General features: G+C 40.2%; 1 protein-coding gene across 7 annotated transcripts in view; it reads left to right on the top strand.

Annotated features, from left to right (window-relative positions):
• The window catches only part of FARP1 (FERM, ARH/RhoGEF and pleckstrin domain protein 1), a 225,692-nt gene that overhangs the window by 158,110 nt on the left and 48,807 nt on the right, over nucleotides 1-18,775 (top strand). For 4 of the 7 annotated variants that reach the window (XM_064440656.1, XM_064440659.1, XM_064440658.1 and 1 more), the window contains 9 exons: nucleotides 1,247-1,289; nucleotides 2,022-2,100; nucleotides 4,560-4,657; nucleotides 9,370-9,484; nucleotides 10,651-10,798; nucleotides 13,507-13,602; nucleotides 14,117-14,280; nucleotides 16,031-16,099; nucleotides 16,841-16,916. In XM_064440656.1, the coding sequence (XP_064296726.1) occupies nucleotides 1,247-1,289; nucleotides 2,022-2,100; nucleotides 4,560-4,657; nucleotides 9,370-9,484; nucleotides 10,651-10,798; nucleotides 13,507-13,602; nucleotides 14,117-14,280; nucleotides 16,031-16,099; nucleotides 16,841-16,916 (888 nt within the window). The remainder of the gene's footprint in view (nucleotides 1-1,246; nucleotides 1,290-2,021; nucleotides 2,101-4,559; nucleotides 4,658-9,369; nucleotides 9,485-10,650; nucleotides 10,799-13,506; nucleotides 13,603-14,116; nucleotides 14,281-16,030; nucleotides 16,100-16,840; nucleotides 16,917-18,775) is intronic. The other 3 variants (XM_064440657.1, XM_064440661.1, XM_064440660.1) reach the window with 1 other exon arrangement.

Here is an 18,775-nt window from a genome sequence, read left to right as displayed (position 1 = left end):
CTCAGGTGATTTTCTAAAATGGATATTTTGAGTACTTTTCAGCCTTTGCATAATCTAAAATTATTAAAGGTCAAAGATGTATTCATTTCAATACATGTTCTTTTTCTAGAGGAAGGCTCGGTTAATTTGTTTTTTAATGGCTTTAACCTTTGTGGTGGTTCTAGGATGTTCCTCCACAAATTCCAACTGTCTCCAAGGGAGGCTCTGTGCAATTTAGTGAGATAACAAAACACAAATCTCGGGCATAGTTAGTTACTAGCTGTGGACCATAAGCAGTTGCACTTTTCTGGGCCCTACAAGTTGTTTGACTTTTACCTTCTGCATGGTCGTCCTGTACCATTTTGCCCAAGCCCTTCTGACTGAGACTGCAGAACTGGGATTTAGGCTCTGAAAACTGTATTTCCAGCCACTGCTTCTCTTGTGAAAGCTGAAGGAAAGACCCACATGCCATCCTGAAAAATGAGTTGTTGAAGACCAGATGAAAGTAAACTATATGCAGAAGTTACACTGCCCCCAGTTAAGAAATCCTAAGCCTGAGCTTCCCAGGTTTATAGAAAAGAGAAAACATTACACAGCTATGAAGTAAGCTTCCTCCCGCCGTCGCTCTGCGCTGTGTCCGCCTCACACCTGCGACCTGTGGGGACGTTCCTCCCCCAGGTGGTGGTGGTGAGACTCCGTCTCCGTGGGGCCGAGCAGGGGAGCTCCACATTTATGCCCAGGCCTCACGGTGGGACCCCTGTTAGGTCCCCAAAACCAGGAGGTTGCTGCCTTCTCATTTCTCCATTTGCCCAGCATTCCCAGCTCAAAGGCAAGCACCAGCCCCTTTCACTTGCCTTTCTCAAGACTAATTCAGGTGAGGACCACAATGACAGTATAGGACTGGCTTATTCTGAACTCTGTGTTTCAGTTGTTCATTCCACAAAATGAATGGTTCCTGACCAAACGTGCTGTGGTTGTTGGTATCTGAGACAAGTGAAGGGGAGATCCCCTCACCATTTCCCAGCTCTCTGAATCTGTACTGCTTCAAAAGGTGTGCCAGGGTGACAGTCCGTTAACAGTGCTGTTTCCTGAGCATCTTCCACAGTTTTGGGGAGAAAATCCACTACGTATAATTAGGGAGAGCATGATGACCTCACTGAAAAAAATAAATAAGTAAGTAAATGAAAATCTAAGTAGCACCAATAAAAGTGCTCCTTTCCGAGCTGTAGTTTGTTGAGATGATAACAGCACCTTCTTTTGTTTTCAGGTGTGGCTTGATCTTTTGAAGCCTGTTATGAAACAGATTAGAAGTAAGTACTTCCTTGCTGTCATTTATTATGTCAACCTGAGAGTACTTGAATAAATGAGGGCTCTGTCAATTGGGATCTTTATCTTCTCAACTTTCTTCACTGAATTTTGTTTGGATTATTTTTTATTTCTGTTCTGTCCTTAAAAGATGAACTGTGCAGGCTGTAAAATTATGTCACATGAACATATGAAGGGGCTGACCCAGTAGGAGTCAGAGGTTCTTCATTTATTGAACTTTGCCAGTGAGATTAAGTTTCTCTGGGTACCTCTCTGTTCATATTAGTCTGAGTGTATGCTCTGACACCTCTCCCTCTCACAAGGCAGAGATGCATTGCTCCTTTTGTCACTGGTCATACTTGTAAGAGTCAGAACAAATGAGCCACTTTTAAAATAGAAATAGTAATTTGCTAGGGGTCTTGAAAAATAGAGTGTATTTTAGTTCCCTCCTGTTCTGAAGCAAGGAAAATAGACACACATATTTTATTGGATCAACTGATGTAATTACTGAAAACAGACTCAGATTTGGCAGAGTATCCCTCCACCAAGTTATTGTTCTCTTTTATTGTGTGTAAATTTTATTGTGCAATCTCTAAATAACCTGAATACTAAAAATCTCTGTCCAGGAGATTAGCATGTATATATGCACTGCAGGTTCCATGAATCATCATTCTGTGCAATAAAATTTGGCCAGCGTGTTGCTGATGTTCACTAACTTCCTTTGACATTTCCCCTAGGACCAAAGCATGTTGTTGTAAAATTTGTGGTAAAATTCTTCCCACCTGACCATGCTCAGCTGCAGGAGGAACTGACAAGGTTAGTAGCTGCATGACTTTTTTGTTGGGTTTTTGTGGTTTTTTTTATTATATCTCTGGTGAACAGAGGGGAGAACATGGAATGTGAGATGATCAATGGCTGCCTCTTAGTATTACCTTGACGTTATTTGTCCCAACCTTGAATGCACCTGAAAAATAGACCCTAAGATTCTGTTGCGGTCTGTGCTGAGAGGTTCTGCAAAACGCAGGAGTGCTTTGCCTCCTTGGATTTGAGGCTCTGGGGGAGCTTTGCTTACCCCAAGAGAAGGCAGTTCAGCAACAGAGTTCTGCAAGCCCCTTTGGCAGTGGTGTTGGAAGGGTTCTAAGGCATGCGTTGGTGCCCTGGGGGACTCCTCTGCTGAGGGACACGTGTGACTCTGCACCCACATATTTGGGAGAGAGTTGTTTTGCATGAGTGACCAAGTTGCATCAGCGCTGGATCCTATTCCTACAGCCAATGCAAATGCCAAAGGTTTGCACAGGTGGAACTGTGACTTCAGAGGTGGAGAAATGGAAAGGAGAGGGAATAAAATGAAAAGGAAGAGGAAGGTAGAGAAAGATACACACATATGCAGAAAGAGTACCTTAAAGGTGTGTTTATTTTCAGTACATTTCAAAATTTTCATTTAAGCTCTGAATTTCACACTGCAGTGGCATAGAGTCATCTTTCTCTCTGAGTAGATATGCATATGAAGGACCTATTAAGATTCTTCCTCATTAGCAGGTCCTTCCTTTATGGTCTGAAACATGTTTTTGTTGCAGTATTTCTTCACTGAAACTTTTCAACTATTTTTCTGATCTACAATATTATTAAATTACATTTTTTTACTCTGATTTAGTATTTTCACTATTAGTTTTTATATTCAGTCTTCCCACAACATGAAGTCCTCTTTAACAAAAAGCTCATGTCGTTATGACCTGCTTTTTAAAGAACAAGTCCACCTGTTCTGAGTTTATCTCTGTCTTGTTTTATTTTGGTAATAGAGCAATGGAATGGAAAAAAAGCAATTATTGATATCTCTTGCTGGCCCGGACAGAGGAAAGTAGAAAACTGGGGTAGGAAGAAAGAATATTTACTTGAAAGACTGAGTAAAAACAATAAAAAGATGAATGAAAACTCACAACATGATGTTACTTATGAAACATTTCTGTTTCTGAATAGATATTCTGCATATCAGTTGCTTAGTATGTGAACTGTAAATTGATTTTTGGTGATCTCTTTCTGCACCTGGAGACGTGTCTCTGAATCATAATGACCTTTTTGGTTAGATTTTAAATGTGTATGCTAGGGAGCTTGAATATATGTACATAGCAATGTGTAGGATTTGAAAGCATATCCACAGAGAATAGCTTCATCACTTGAAGAAGCAGAGAATACGACACTCTTGTGCAATAGTCTTCTACTAAGTGGCTGAATTTTGTATGGGTAGGCAGATGTCTGTGGCTTTCAAAAGGACATTATTTAGATCTGTTATGTTATTTCATGTACTGTGTATGTTTCCATACGCCTCAAATCAGCTTGCCCTTTTAATTTACCTACATCTCCTCATTCAGAAACTCACCGTTCAAATGAGAGGTTTTCACTGAACCTATTAAAATCTAGTCTTATTAAAAACTATTGAGATCCTAGTGTGAGTTCTCCAGAGGAGCTGCAGTCTTTGGAAGGCTTGTCAATGTGTCTAACCAGTTCAGGTTTCATACCACCTGTAGGAGAAGTGCTTACTGCTGGGTCATTTTATTCTAGGGAAAAATCCGATGCTGAGTAGAACTAAGCAATTTCAGTTCCTGTTGAAGCTAGAAGAAATTTAAATGTTGAAATAAAGTCGTGGGCCTGTGATGTCTCTGCACTTAAACTGTCCATGTAGAGTTGCCCTATGTGGATGAGATGGTTTGGAAACAAATATGTTAAAAATGGCTGGTGCACAGGCAGTGCAGGTAATAGGGCCACAAAAGTATCAGAGATAGCTAGAGTTGTTCGATCAAGATCTTGCTTCTCATTTGCAGGTGAGTGCCAAAGCAGAAGTTTAAAGTTCTTATGTTCTACAAGAACTAACTGATAGCTTTAAATCACTGGTTTATCTGGTATTTCTTCATAGTTAACAAGCAGATCCATTATCTAGTCCAGCTTGCTGTGCAGTTGCTGAGCACTTAATAGTTGTCGCATTTGCTTCCACTGTCATATCGCTTCCAGATCTCATTGTTCTGGTTCAAAGAGAGGGAGGGAGAGAGAAAAAGAGGGATATCTTTGTTCTGCAAAGCAGCCACCACGTTAGACTCTAGTGGCTGTAATACAGTAGCTGTTATGTTTTACTTAGCCTCTAAACTTAGGAAATTCAGGTCACTTCTGTAGATTCTAAAAAGTGAAAGGAACATGTAGCCAAAACCGGAGTTGGTGTTGAAATCCTTTCCCCTCTTTCCCTCATGTTTTGTGTAACACACTGTTCACTTTTTGTTTTGCAGGTACCTATTTGCATTGCAAGTGAAGCAGGACCTGGCACAGGGAAGGCTAACATGTAATGATACCAGCACTGCCCTCTTAGTGTCACACATAGTACAGTGTAAGTTCCCTTTTTTCTTTTTTCCAGGAGGATAAACAGGGTGGTTGGCTGGACATGCTTTGCTGGGTTACCTGTTAGTATCTGCCGTAGGGACAGGTTTAAGCCATATGTACAGTTTATTGTAGTTCTGTATAATGGCATTCAAATACAGTTAATTTACTTTTTCAAATAAAGCAGAGCTTCTGGACACTGGATTTGCATTTTCAAAGCACTGCATTTAATAGTCTGCCTAGGATCATTTAAAGAGCAAGCTTTGCAGGCAGTGGCAAAGAGGTTGAATCCTCCTTAATTCCTGTTTTATTATACTTTGTATCATGTTAGCAGAGCATTCAAATTCCCGGAGATCTATATGCTGTCTAGAGAATGTAGTAAATAAACATGCTTAGAATGCCAGACCCAATCAGACTCCTAAGAGGAAACTGATAGGGAAGAGAAAAACCAACAGATATTAACCTTTTTGTTTTTTAAACTGCAAAGTATTCACCATAAGACTGTTCAGTAGAATCATATATTAGCCTTGTTCATCATATCAAAGCTTCTTTTAGCTTCCAGATCACTTGAAAGGCAGTGTATGTTTTCCGTTTCAAGACTTTATATATACTCATCTTGAGAATAACATTAGGAAAAACCACTTAATAGCACGTATAATGGTTGTAACAGACCATTGTTTTAAATGGTCATTGTACAATTCAGTACTGCATTTTTCCACTGAAATGTTGTTGTGTGGAAATCTCAGTCAACAAAAGATGTTCAGAAGCTCTTTGGTGATGAATAGATAAATCTCATGATCTTCTGTCATAGTCTCTTTGAGTGTTAGGGCAGTTTCTCATCAATTGCTGTTGGAAAGGCAGGTATTGCATGGTTTTCTATTTGCCATGGTCATCGTTGCCCAGTGTGACTGAATAGCAATAAGAAGCTGTACAACAGCCTCTGTGAAATTCTGTATTCCTCACACCATTTTAAAACTAGGTATTTTTGCACTACAGACATAAAAAAAAAAAACTTGACTAGCAAGCTTTTTGTGTCTTTTAGTTTTTCCCATTATGGTGTCCAGCACACCAGCTGTAGTTCTTTAGTTGATTAAGCTAGTTCTAACTTCCTTTTATCTCAGGAAAAAAAGTCTTGATCATTTTGGGGAAATTGAGTATCATTAGTTACACAGCATTCTAGGAGGGTGAGCTTTCCTACTATATGTCCGTGTACCAAAAAAGGACGTTGGGGAGATGTCATGTGTGTCTCTTTGTCTGAGGTATTTCTTCATGATCATCCTCTCTTGAGCTCTTATACTTTATACGCATTATTTTCCTTAGGATTTCTACTTAGGTCCTATTGCATGTCTTACTCATCTCTTACTGATTAGTCAATTAAGTCCCTCACTGAACCACCTATGGCTCTGGTGTCTGAACTGCTCAGCATGCAACTGCTAGCTTGTTCTCCTAAAGCAACAGCATAAGAGGATAAAACATGGGACGTCCTTTCACCTTTACAAGCTGTCCCTTTCCCTTCTCCCCACAGTCAAACTCAAATTTAATTCAGTGTTTTTAAAAAATTCCTCCATTATACACCTGGCTGTTCCCCCTGACACACCTCCGCAGGCCAGCAGGAAGCGTTCATTTCAAAGTGTGCAAAAATGGCAAATCACCACCATTGCTCATATGCTGCTGAGATGCATTATGCTCTTGGATTAAATAAGTTTCCTTAGTTGCTGGAAATGATCATGATGCATTTGAAATCTTTCTAATTCTTTGCCCTCTTCACCTGTGAGCTAAAGGTGCAGAGTGATTTTGAACTGGGATTTTAGGAATCAAGAAGTGCTCTCCTTATGGGGAGAGTAAGGTAAGATACTTCTGTATTGAAAAATTTAGTTTTTCCATTGTGTCAGAAGAAAAGTGAGAGATTTATCACGCAGAAGTGAAACAGCGTTCACAGAATCTGATCTGCCATTTTGGGCAGAGGGATGTGCCTCATGGTGCACCTGCAGTGCTGCTTCCCCTTGCCATCTCCTCACTGCAAGCTGGACCTTTTTGTTTTTGCTGTTTATGATTTTGACTCTCCCTTTTTTGTGTAACAGAGTGAAAACTTTGCTAGAAGTTTGTGACTGTCTCATTTATTTCTCCATCTTATGTCTCATGAACATTTTTCTGTGAAAATTTTCTGTAATGAGAGCCCATAGCTGTATCTTACCCACATGGCTGTCGTATTTATTTTCTCTCTAGCTTATTATTCAGTAGCTAAAAAATATTACGTATTTGTCGGCAACAAAAATAAAACTAGACAGCTGCTAAGAGTAAAGGTATCAGAGTGGAAAGATTGAGAAAGCAAGAGATTAGGTATTGTATGTCTTATTGATGCTGTGCCTATGAGTGGTTTCTGGGGGGGATACCTGATTCCAGGAGGTCCTTCTATTATTTATGCAAGCTTATGTCAATGTTATAGACTGCTATTCATAGGAAAGCATAATATGATAGCAAATAGGTTTATCTTAAATTAGCATGTATATTACAGAATGAAATTTATATTTGAAATAATCTATTTAAAAATACCTTAAAAGTATTGTAGAAAGTGTTAGAAATGAGAGGACACTGTGAGACTGCAAATGATGCAGTGAAGTGAGTGTGCGAAGTTGAGAAGATGGACTGATTAAAGGAAAAGAGCTGAAATACAAAGGATTAGACATCTCAGAAGTGCTAATGCAGACAAAATACACACGGTGTAATGCACTCGCAAGATAAGAGAGAATTGAGCATCAGTGTAAATCAATCTTTGGCTAGAAGACATGAGAAAATTATAAAGAAGAGTTATATGTGAGGCTGACTACGCAAAATATAACTCCCTCTCTTTCTAGAGGGAGTGCAACTAGAAGGGCATTTGAGGTGGAAAAGGAGGGCTAAAGAGAGAAAGAAAAGCTGCTGAGTATGAGGTCAGAGAGAACAAATTCAGAAGTAACTTGAAAGCCAGGAGGACAATTTTGATAATGGATTTGCAGTTGACAAATGCAGAGAACATTATAGAAATCATGTAGAGGTGAAATAAGAACCTTCTGTACTCTTGGCTCTGAAGAAAGCCCTGCAGAAGGTGGTTCAAGTCCATCCATGTACGAAGACCTACAGGGTATGAACTGCATTTTAAAGAATCAAGGCCCATGTTATTTGAGGTGTTGAAAACCTAGGTGGGCTTATGGCTTTATTAAAGAAGAGAAACTTGCCTTTCATTTGAGTTAGGGTTAAAAATGGACCCTAAAGATTTGTGACACTGGGGCGAGTAAAACTGGAGGGAGGGAGCTGTTTCAGAGGTGGGGGCGAAAGAGGCATTTTACAAAGGAAAATTCTCAAAGATTCCGTAGTACTTCTGCTGTCTCAAGGAATGATTCAGAGCAGATGGGTTGAGGGAGGGTGTGGAAATCAGACAGTCAGTTATCAACTCTTTTCCACCTCTGACCTCCAAAGTATAAAAAGTCATTGTGTGGCTGCAGGCAATTTGGCTTGAAAGGCTATTGCTCTGTCCTTCATAGATGCTTTGGTCCTCATCTCCCCTGCCTCCGCAAGGTTATTGCCCCTCCTCCGCATTTGCAGGTACATCTGATCACAGGCAAACTTTTGTCAGAAATCACTCACAGTGTTTAAACATCATCTGAAACCTCTCTTTTTTCTAAACTGGTTTATTTTGGACAGAACTGGATTAAGGGATCATTTACATTGGCGGAACTGAGGTGAGGATGAGGCAAGGATATCTGTGCTTGGATCTGTGACATCCTAGGTCAACTGTGCAACAATGTGTCTGACTGCAACCTGGATTTAATTTGAGGGCGCTGCATTTTAATTTCACTGACATTATTAAGGTAGCAGCCTTTGTTGTAGCGCTGTTGCTATTATTCCAGCAGGGTTGCAGGCAGAGGCTGCTACACTCTTCAGTGAAAAAGCTAATAGCAAGGTTTTCAGAGGCATTCCAAGAATAGCAGGCAACGAGATAGTAATCTGGCACCCACACATAGATTGCCTGCCCCTTCCCCCCCCCCAAAAAAAAAGGAAATCTCACTGAATGGGCTGCAAAATGGGAGGTGGGTGTGACATACTGTTGCACACACGGGACTGAATAACTGCAGCAGATGGAAGCAACTTTGAGGAGGAGGGAGACAGAATGTGTCTCAAACTGCTGCAAAATTAGAGGAAGACAAATGTTTCATAACTTCATGAGTTGGAATACATGCCTGCATTCAAACAAGCAAACAAAACCCTCTCTCATCAGATTTTCCCCTGAAAATTAGGGTGTGGGGCATGGGCCTGGGAGGAAGCTTGTGCTTGGCTGCTCCAGGGAAAGGAACCTGAGCACCACCATGCGTGTGAGAGAGATGGATGAGTTCTGCTCAATTAGTGCTGTCCTGCCTGTCACCTCCCCACCCTTATCCCACACACAAGTCAAGGGAACACTGTGATGGCTTAATTTGTTCAGTTGACATCCAACAGCTACTTACTTGGTTGTGGTGGATGGGAGGAATCCTTGCGCTTCTTCTCACGTATCAGATACTAACACAGGAAGAAGGGAGAAAAGTGTGGAAGATAATGTAGTGGGAATCTGATTCATAAAACCATGACACAGCTTGCAAGAGACTATGCTTCTCTGCCCTCTTCCCAGCTGTCTGTACCTTTTGGATTGCCCAAATAATTCAGATTTAACACAGTGTTTTAATAGACTTTTCTTAAAATTCTCCATAGCTGAGATTGGGGATTTTGATGAAACCATAGATCGTGAACACTTAGCGAAGAACAAGTATATACCTCAGCAAGAAGCACTAGAAGACAAAATCATGGAATTTCACCGTAGTCACATGTAAGACTTTTTTTTCTTGTTATTGGCCTTCTTTTCCTTTAGAGTAGTTCTAACTGTAAATATATGCTAGATCATAAGTGCAAAACAGGTTTGGACCTCTGAGTTTTTCAAAGGTTCCTTCTCGAAAAACATTCAATGAATTCCCTGAAGGTTACTCCTGCCTTTCTTCTGTCATCATAACAAGATGTTTAAAGAGCAATTGATTTTGATATTCATTCAAGCATGCCATTATTTTACAGTCTGTTTCATACCAAATGCTTCAGTGCTGATTGTGTGCATGCAGGTATGATTGCAAATGATGACTAATCACTCGGGCACTTCTGAAAGCAGTCTTTTTGATTTCAAGGACATTGAATGTTGCATTTTCACCTTCCTATGCAGTATTGAGAGAAGGGCGAAAAGGGCTTTAATGATAGCACGTAGCTATCATCAGGACAAAGTGCTTGCAGAATTAGGAATCTGGGGGAAAAGGATTTGAGATGATGATGCAGATTGGTATCCTAAGGTCTGGAAAAAAGGCTAGTAGTAAGAAGATGGTTAAAAGAACTACAAGTAAGGCATAGAAAGGTATTTTTTTGCTGTGAAGAACACTTCAAGATAAACAATTTCATTCTGAGCTACTTTGAATTAGGTATGGGTGGTAGGGAGTTCTACAGCAGTAATAATCAAAACTTCTGCATAATTTCATCATGATTGATTTAGTGTTTATGGGTCCCAACATTTATGTTAATGTTTTCGTGTCTTCTGTTGTACTTCATTTTGGTATTGTATTCACTTTTTACAATGAACAACATCCTTACACACTTCTGTTTATGGTATTATTTTTTTTTAGAAATATAGCATGTTTTTCTAATAGAAAATACAAAGAGAGGTAGTGAATTCTGTTAATGGTTCAAAATCTAGCTGTAGCAGGCATCTCAGAATTGGAGTGGTCAAAATTTCTAATAGGCTGTAAAATCAGTGGATTCTTTGTTATTGGTTTAAACCAAGATAAAGTTGTTGTTCTAGCTGATGTAAATCTGGGGACACAGAAAAACCATATGGATATTATACCTCTGACAGGTTTCAGTCTCTGATGAAATTGCCTCTTTGTTCTCTGGAAGACCTGTTGATCTCTATTAAAAGGTGTGAATAATTTGTGTGTCTTCTCTGTTTTCTTTCCCAAGGGGACAGACACCAGCAGAGTCTGACTTCCAACTTTTGGAGATTGCCCGTCGGCTGGAGATGTATGGAATACGCTTGCATCCAGCCAAGGACAGGGAAGGGACAAAAATCAACCTGGCTGTTGCCAACACAGGCATTCTGGTGTTTCAGGTTAGAGCTGCTCAGGACATAGCTTTGTACCTTATAAAGCAATGAGATTTCTTACAGCGATAAGAATTCAGGACCTCAACCATGTCTAAAAGAATTTGATTGGGAAAATTCAGGAACTTCCACATTTTTTCTAACAATGACCTTAAACTTTTTATAGCTACATTAGGTCCTTCGCTTCCAGGGTCTCTTAACTTGTTTGCATGCACAGGGTAGAACTCCCCCTGCAGCCATAATGTGCTGTTCAAGATGCAAACTGATCCACAGCTCATAATTTGCAAGTTGGTCATGCTGACACCTCCTACATATAGGAGCAGGTAGGTCTTGCAGGCATGGTGCATAATGGGTGTGCGAAGCAGGGACAAATAAAACAATGGACAACTGGAGCACATGGATAAGGATGTAGGAAGTGAATATATGCTCTTCATAGCATTACTTTGTCAGAGTTTTTACAATTTTCTTGACCAGCCTTGGTCATTCTACCTTTGCTGTATCCATGAATCTTACTTCTTTCCCTAAAAGACCCAAAGTATTTTCCTTACATTTCTTTCCTCTCCTCTCCTACCCCAGTCAGCCTAGTAAATTGTGAAGCATCATTAGTAAATTAATCAAATTCTTGTTCTTCAATTCCCCTTAGATAAATAACAAATTAGGCTTTTACAGCTGTGAAGGTACAGTCAACTGATGTAAACCACTTTCCCTTCAGATGAACTTATACCTACTAGCATCCAAAACGCTACTTACCTCACTGTGTGTTAAAACCACTAAGTAAACTGTTCTTTAAAACGTCAATTTTTGCAATTGTCAGAAAAGACTATTCATTTTAACTGTTTGACTTCAGTTAAAATATTAGTGTTTCCAACCTTATAAAGTACGTTGAGTCTTTTCATAAAGAAAAACAAGAGCAACAGACAAACCCAGAAATATGTCTGTCCTAAATGCTCTGAGATCTAAATTTTTAAAACACCTAAACTTTAAAAAAACCCTGCTCAGCTAAATAGGTTGCTAGTAAAACCCCAAAACTAAAGCATAGCTCAAAGAGTGAGGACACCAGGATGATGTTAGAAATGCACATAATTGAAATAATTGTATGTTCAGGCCCTTCCCCTGCTCCCCCATAGTATTTTCATCAGCTGAATTAATGAATTGCAAAGCCTTATAAATTAAGACCATCTCACAGCTGAAAGTATGTGTCCACACAAAACGGCATGGACCTCACTGAGCCTCAGCAGACAGCTGGGATCCTTCTGCAAAGGTGTAGCTGCTGGTTGAAGGCCCAAAGCCTGATTTGTAAAGCTCTAAAACACAGTCAGATCTTCTTGTCCTAATGTGTTTGGGACTTTCAAATCAGGGGTGGTTTGGTTTTTTGGGTTTTTTTTGAATCCTCAGAAAAACTTGGAAATTTTGCTGGTTCAAACTCCAAGACTGAATGCTGAAAGGGAAGCCAGGCTCTGGCCTGCTGGAGTCTGCCCAGCAGTTGGCATCTGGCAGTAGGCTTAGGGCTTCCTTTGGGCACTTGAAAGGGCAGTAACCTTAAGTTCATCTTTTTATTTTGGGTATAACTGGGAGAAATTGAAATATGAAGACATCATTAGAATGACCTCAAGGAAAATAAAGGTTCACTCACAAATGGCATAAGCAGAACTCAGACAGATTTATTTTAAAGCCTACCATTTATTTAGAAATCAGTGTCAGTGCTGCTGAATATTCTAAGGGAGATTAATTATGTGATTCTTAGACAGCAGGTTGACTTAGCAGAGATCATCACACTGTCATTACTCCTACGTCCGTCTGGTGATGGTGCCCAAATCAACGTGGGTTTCTGCATTTAGCAATCCTGTAGTAGCTCTCTGAAACTTCTGTGCCATGGTGTAAGCAAGTTTGCATTAAAATCTTTACTGAACAAACTACTGTAATGAATATTTTAGAATATTTCCAATACCTTCTAACATAGATTAAGAATGAGACTTCTGGGGAGAAGGGGCTAGATGCAGTGGCTGGGAACTGTAGTATTTTGAAGTTCATTTCTCTCAGGCTTCCTGTTTGCTTCTGGTTTTTTGTTGCTTTTTGGGGGGAAAAGCATTTTGTGACTCTTCAGAGACAAATTTATTCAGGTTCCTTTTACTTCTCTTGCTCCATATAAAAGGTCAAAATACTCACAGTATTTTGCAGTTCCAATACAAAATTTCAGTTGCCTTTCCCCCACCCCCCAGTTAAGCAGTATTTAAAGGGGTGTTTATTTTGCTGTATAGACAGTCAGAGAGGAAAGAAATCTACCCCATCAAAGTGAGGTGACAATGTTAGGTGTCTAGATTCCCTGCGTTCTCTGTAGCTGGTAGAAAGAGAAGGAGGCACCTTTGGGAGGTGGCTTAGTCCACTGAAAATCAGAGTCTGCATAGTGGAACAAGATAACATCATCTGGGCAAAAGCTGGGCCACCCTGTTTTGTGCAGTGATACTGGGCCAGATACTTTCACATCAACTCAGTATAACTAGTCCTATAAATATGTAAGAGTTTAACCATAAGTACCTGCCTTCAGTCACAGCACCAGAGGCTTGTGGTTTGCATTATCAGAGGATGAATGGTAAGAAATATAATAATTTCAAGCAAAGTGAATAGATGATTAATTTATGACAAGTTGGTTTTTAGTGGTTCAGATTTCTCCATTCAGATCTGGAATGCTTAAATTCTGCTGGCTTTGTTCTCTATAGGGTCATACCAAGATCAATGCCTTCAACTGGGCTAAGGTTCGAAAGCTGAGCTTCAAGAGGAAACGTTTTCTTATCAAACTACGGCCTGATGTGAATGTAAGTCCTTGACAGTAATTGATGAAGTTGACAAAAGGTTATTTGGTAAATTTCTACTCACAGATCAAACATATGTTTTTATCACCTCAAGAAGATTTTTTTTAATTAATTGCTTGAGTTCACTGTTGGTACTGCACACATTAACCTGGCATCGCAGGTGAGCAGTCCCAGCAAAGCAGATGTAAACTGAATGTCACAGAGTCATCTTCTGGCTGCAACTCTGGTGCTATATCATCAGTTCTTAAGTTATAGCATGTAAACTACCTCTTCTTGTTGATGTTAAGACCATTTCTTTATCTCTGTCATATTTGTCAATGAAAGGAAGTTCAGGCAATAGCTGTTATACTGCCAGATCAGTGATACCTCAAAGTGGGAAGGATAGGGCCTGGTAAGCCTAAAAGACAAGGAGTTGGGAAAAAGACTTTTTTTGTAGCATAGCACCTGCTTTGCCAATGCATCTCTCTAATGTATGTTGCTTGCTTGTTTACATTGCAAACGCTATCTCAATTTTCAGAGTTCATTCCAGGATACCCTGGAATTCCTTATGGCCAGTCGAGATTTCTGCAAGTCTTTCTGGAAGATCTGTGTGGAGCATCATGCCTTTTTCAGACTTTTTGAGGAACCTAAACCAAAGCCTAAACCCGTTCTTTTTTCTAGAGGTTCATCATTTAGGTTCAGGTAAGACCTGCATTCTACTTTCCACCTTCGTTGCCTCCCCATTTCAAAATTGCATCCATAATGATCTAGGACTATACCTATTATTTTCAGCTCTTCTTTTTTACATTGTAGTTCACTCCTTTATAATTTCCATTGCATCTTCTCAGTGCAAAGAACACTGTAGGGAAAAAGCTGGCATTTGCTTTGTAGTAGCTGTTGGAAGGTAGCTTTCTGGAGGTAAGATATAAAGTATATAGGTTCCAGCTGGTTTCATATAAGAAAATCCACTTGTTTCCTAAGCAACACTAGCTAGCAACTCTTTGGCACTCTTTGGATCCTCTGCTTCTAGGATGGGATCTTTCCTATGTATCAGAGTAGAAATTTATATTTTTGTCGCATGTCCCTGTGGTAAACTCATGTCTATGCAGTTAAAAGCAATTGCTTGTCTTTTTGCTGAGACCTTTATGCTTGCAAAGGGTTCATGTGAGATGACCACCTATGCTAAGACCAAGTCTACCTGGGATATTTCTAGAGCTGTAGAAATATTTTTAATGGTTGGGTTATTGTTTTTTTCTTACAATGGCAGAAGCCTCATTGTAGATTTCATATTGTATTTGCCGGAGGGAAAATCCTTTTATGCACACAGTTTATTTTGTTTGTGAAGCTGATAAAAGCTGAAGAGCTAAAACCCATCTTTGCTGAGATAAACTGTACACTCTAGTTGCCTTGCACAAGAATGTAGTAGATATGGCCATTCTCTTTTCCCACTTTGTTTCCTGCCCGCAAAGTAAATTAATTAAGATGGAAGGACATGTGTTAGGGTAAACAATTCTTATATTTCTTATAATATTTCTTAATAATTCTTAAGTATGTATAATATACTCTCTCTATATATATATAGCGTGAGTGTGTGTGTATATATATAATTCTTACGTTTCTGCCTGAGTAAATAGAAGTCTGTAGGTGCGTTCAACTTACCTCCTGGTTTGGAGAGCAGGTTTTGGCTATATCCTGCACTCGCTGTGAGCTGTGCTGCATACATTCAATAACATTTTCCAGGCCTTGCAGTAATTCAGTTAGTTTAAAGCCTGTAATGAACAGGAAGGATTTGGATCTCTATTGAACATTCTTGAGATGTGGGTTTCCTGTACTGCTCTCAGTTCCCTTTGGAGTTTATACCTTTGCACAATAGGAAGTGCTGGGCTTTCTCGCTACTTTTTCACAGCCTGTAACAGAATGGGAGGGAGTGATTTCCAGCCTAAATCTCTGCAGAAAATTTATGCATTTTTGCTGATGTGTTTCATATTAGCAACTGAGTCAAGAAATGCATTTCAGTGGTTTTCATCTTGGTTCCAGGGTTTACTGATGCCAGGTAAGGATGGTCTTTGACTCTCAAAAGGATTCAGGAATGTTCTTTGTTCGTGAGAGGAGAACTTAACCCTTGCTTAAGTTTCTATTGTGGTGACTTCCCGTTAATGTAGTACCCTATAAAGGGCACACAACCAAATTTCAGCATGAAATGGCATCAAAAAGTAGCTCTGTAGCAAAAAAATGAGGTAAGTAACAGGGAAAATGATTAAAAACTGTGTGTACCTGACCAGGTCTACTTATGATCTTACATGAGTTTCTGCTGATAGTGACAAATACTTTTTTGATTGCTGTGACTTCATATGCAGGACACATACATGGTTACGATGACCAATAACAAGTTATATTAAATGTGGCAAATTCAGCGTCTCAGATTGATATTTTAACTGTGGTTTTCTTCCAGTGGTCGGACACAGAAGCAAGTTCTTGACTATGTTAAAGAAGGAGGGCACAAAAAAGTGCAGTTTGAGAGGTGAGAGGAAATAAATGAACTATCCCAATGCTTTAATCAAACAAAAGTCATGGTTTCCAGTTGGCTATATTCTAAGACCTTGGCCAAGTGAATCCAAGTGGAAAACTCCTTCTTTGCTGGTTTGACAGTTTATCACTTGTATAATATCCCCTTGGTCCTGAATGTTTTGGCAGAAGTTGGCATAACTTGTAGTTTACTTAAAATCAATAGTCTTCAGTCTTCTTTTCATCAGTGAGTGTCCTACCATCACAGGTAACTTCCTCCCACATTGATTTGCACCCTTTTCTGTGGGATGTGGTTAATGTATGTGAAAAGACATATTCACCTCAGAATAAAACTGAAAGAAAAGGGAATAGGTATAGCCAATCTCAAGGGAGGGGTCTCCAGGGAAGGCATACAACTTGCTAGAGCCAGTTCTGTCTGAACTCATCTCGCTCATGGTGAGCTGAAAGTAATGGCCAAAATGCCACAAAGACCATGACAACAGTTCATTGCTTATGACTCATGTTCTGGTGATAGACCATTTTTGCTTCAGTGCCTCTCCCTTTTCTTACAATGGTATGTTTGCAACACATAGCAGATATAAATTTTACAGAAAGGAGGAATGGTCGTCTGTTTTGGAGCAAACTTTTATGAAAGCTGCTATTCAGAAGTTTTATTTTAAAGGAGGCATATCTCTTGTTTCCTATTTGTAGAAAAAACCGAAATGGCTTCTTACTGTGACTTTCCTTTTATCTCCAGGAAACACAGCAAGATTCATTCCATCAGGAGTCTGACTGCACAGCCTTCAGAACAGCATCCAGAGGTGCCAAAACAAGTCAGTGATGTTGATGAAACCCTGGATCATGCCTTTTAAACATTTCTTGCTACATTACCCTCCACTGATTGCTGTTTTGAAACTCTAGGAGCATAGTTTTCCGCTCACTTTCTGTTTAACTGGGAGCCCTGGGTGTCATAAGTTTTAGGCTCTGCAAGTGGAACAGGTTCATTTCCACTGTGGAGCAGAGTTGTCTTTCAGACTTTTCAGACAACCAGGCAAATATAAATAGTGAGCTTGTCTGAATTGTACTAACTACCATCTGAAAAATTGCAAACCACAGTGTTACTACTGGGGTCCTAGGTTGTAGCTGGTTATTGCATCTGGGAAGAGTTTAATTCTTCTCCTTCACTGGGAGGTATTGGTTGCCCATAACAAGGTGTTTTGTTGTATTAACTAGGAAGGAGAAGAATTATTTCCTCAGAAAAATTACAGCTCTGGATGTTTAAGCTATGATTTCTGGTAGACACCTAATGTATTTTTCTTATGTTAACAGCTGTTATGTGTTAGGAGTTTGTAAATCCAATAGTGGCAAGGTTGCAGCAGCTGCGTGTTCCCAGGTCCAGCTAGTAGCAAGGCTGAGCATGTATTCACAATAGGCACCTGCATAAATGCACATATACAATATATACACACATATACACACAGCCAGCCACACAGGTAGATACAGACAGAAAACAGCACCCCCACAAGCACAGACAGTGCCAGTAGCCTCACACATGTTCCACTCTTTGGCTGATCAAGATGAAAGTTCATTAGTGGAAAATACGTATACATATATACGATATGGATCCCTCCTGCAAGTGGTCTTAGACACTCGGTCTATCCAGTAGCAGGCCCCTGGATCCTCAGGTCTCCCAGTGGCTAGCACCTGGATAGACAAGCCCCCAAGGCTCACAGCCCCACTCCAATTGTTGGTACTCAGATCTACACACACACACTATGGGTTCCTCCAGTAATTGATCGCAAACACCCAGTCTACCCAGTAACTCACAGGTGGATACCCTGGTTCCCAGTTACCGCACACACAGATACAAGCACATCAAAGGTGTCTCTCCAATAGCTGGTCCAGGCTTAACGACATTACCAGTAATTGACCCCCAGGCCCCATGGTCCTTCCAGTGCCTGGCCTGACTTATGGCTGCTCCAGTACTTGGCTCCCAACCCTCTTATCCTACTCACCAACTGGTCCAGTTTAATGTTTGCTAGCAATTGCACATTGACCTAGCCACCCAATCAATATGCACGTGCTCTGGTCTCTCCAGTTGCTGGCATCCCAGACACACCCCGACCATGGGCTGATGGCTTTACTGGGACAGCACCCAGAGGTGCTGGGTCAGGGAGCTCCATTTCCCTGCCTAGGTTATTGGGGTTGCTCCACCTCCCAGTGATTCTCTGTGCTCATCTGTGTTTGTGGAAGCAAACCTTTAATCACCTAACCTTACATTAGATAGAGCTGAAATGGCAGGAGCAAGCTACTAGGTTAATGCATTTAAGAATGCTACATGCACCTTCACCTTCCTTCCATTGCTTTCTTTGGATATTCACAGGCTCTCATTCCTGTAAATCTAAGAACTTCAAAGAATTCTGCTATAAATGCAGCCCATTCCAAATATTTTCTAGCATTTTATTATTGCTAAGGCAAGCTCAGGTAGATGGAGCATGGCTACTGGGCAGATGCAACATATTTCTGTGTGCAGAAAAACCAGCCCAGGAATTAGTGGCAGGTATGCTCCAGGGGTTGAATGTGGGGTGTTCGAAAGCCCACACGTGGCTTTTTTATTGTATGTAAGTAGGCTGTGCAAAATTTGTCTTAAGCGTTTACCTTTTTGTCCCTCCAGCATCTCAAAGTAGTGCAA

This window comes from Phalacrocorax carbo, chromosome 1 (genome assembly GCF_963921805.1).
Source record: "Phalacrocorax carbo chromosome 1, bPhaCar2.1, whole genome shotgun sequence".
In the NCBI taxonomy this organism is placed as follows: domain Eukaryota; kingdom Metazoa; phylum Chordata; class Aves; order Suliformes; family Phalacrocoracidae; genus Phalacrocorax; species Phalacrocorax carbo.
Note: the sequence above shows the minus strand (reverse complement) of the source record. Positions and strands in the feature narration are given on the sequence as shown.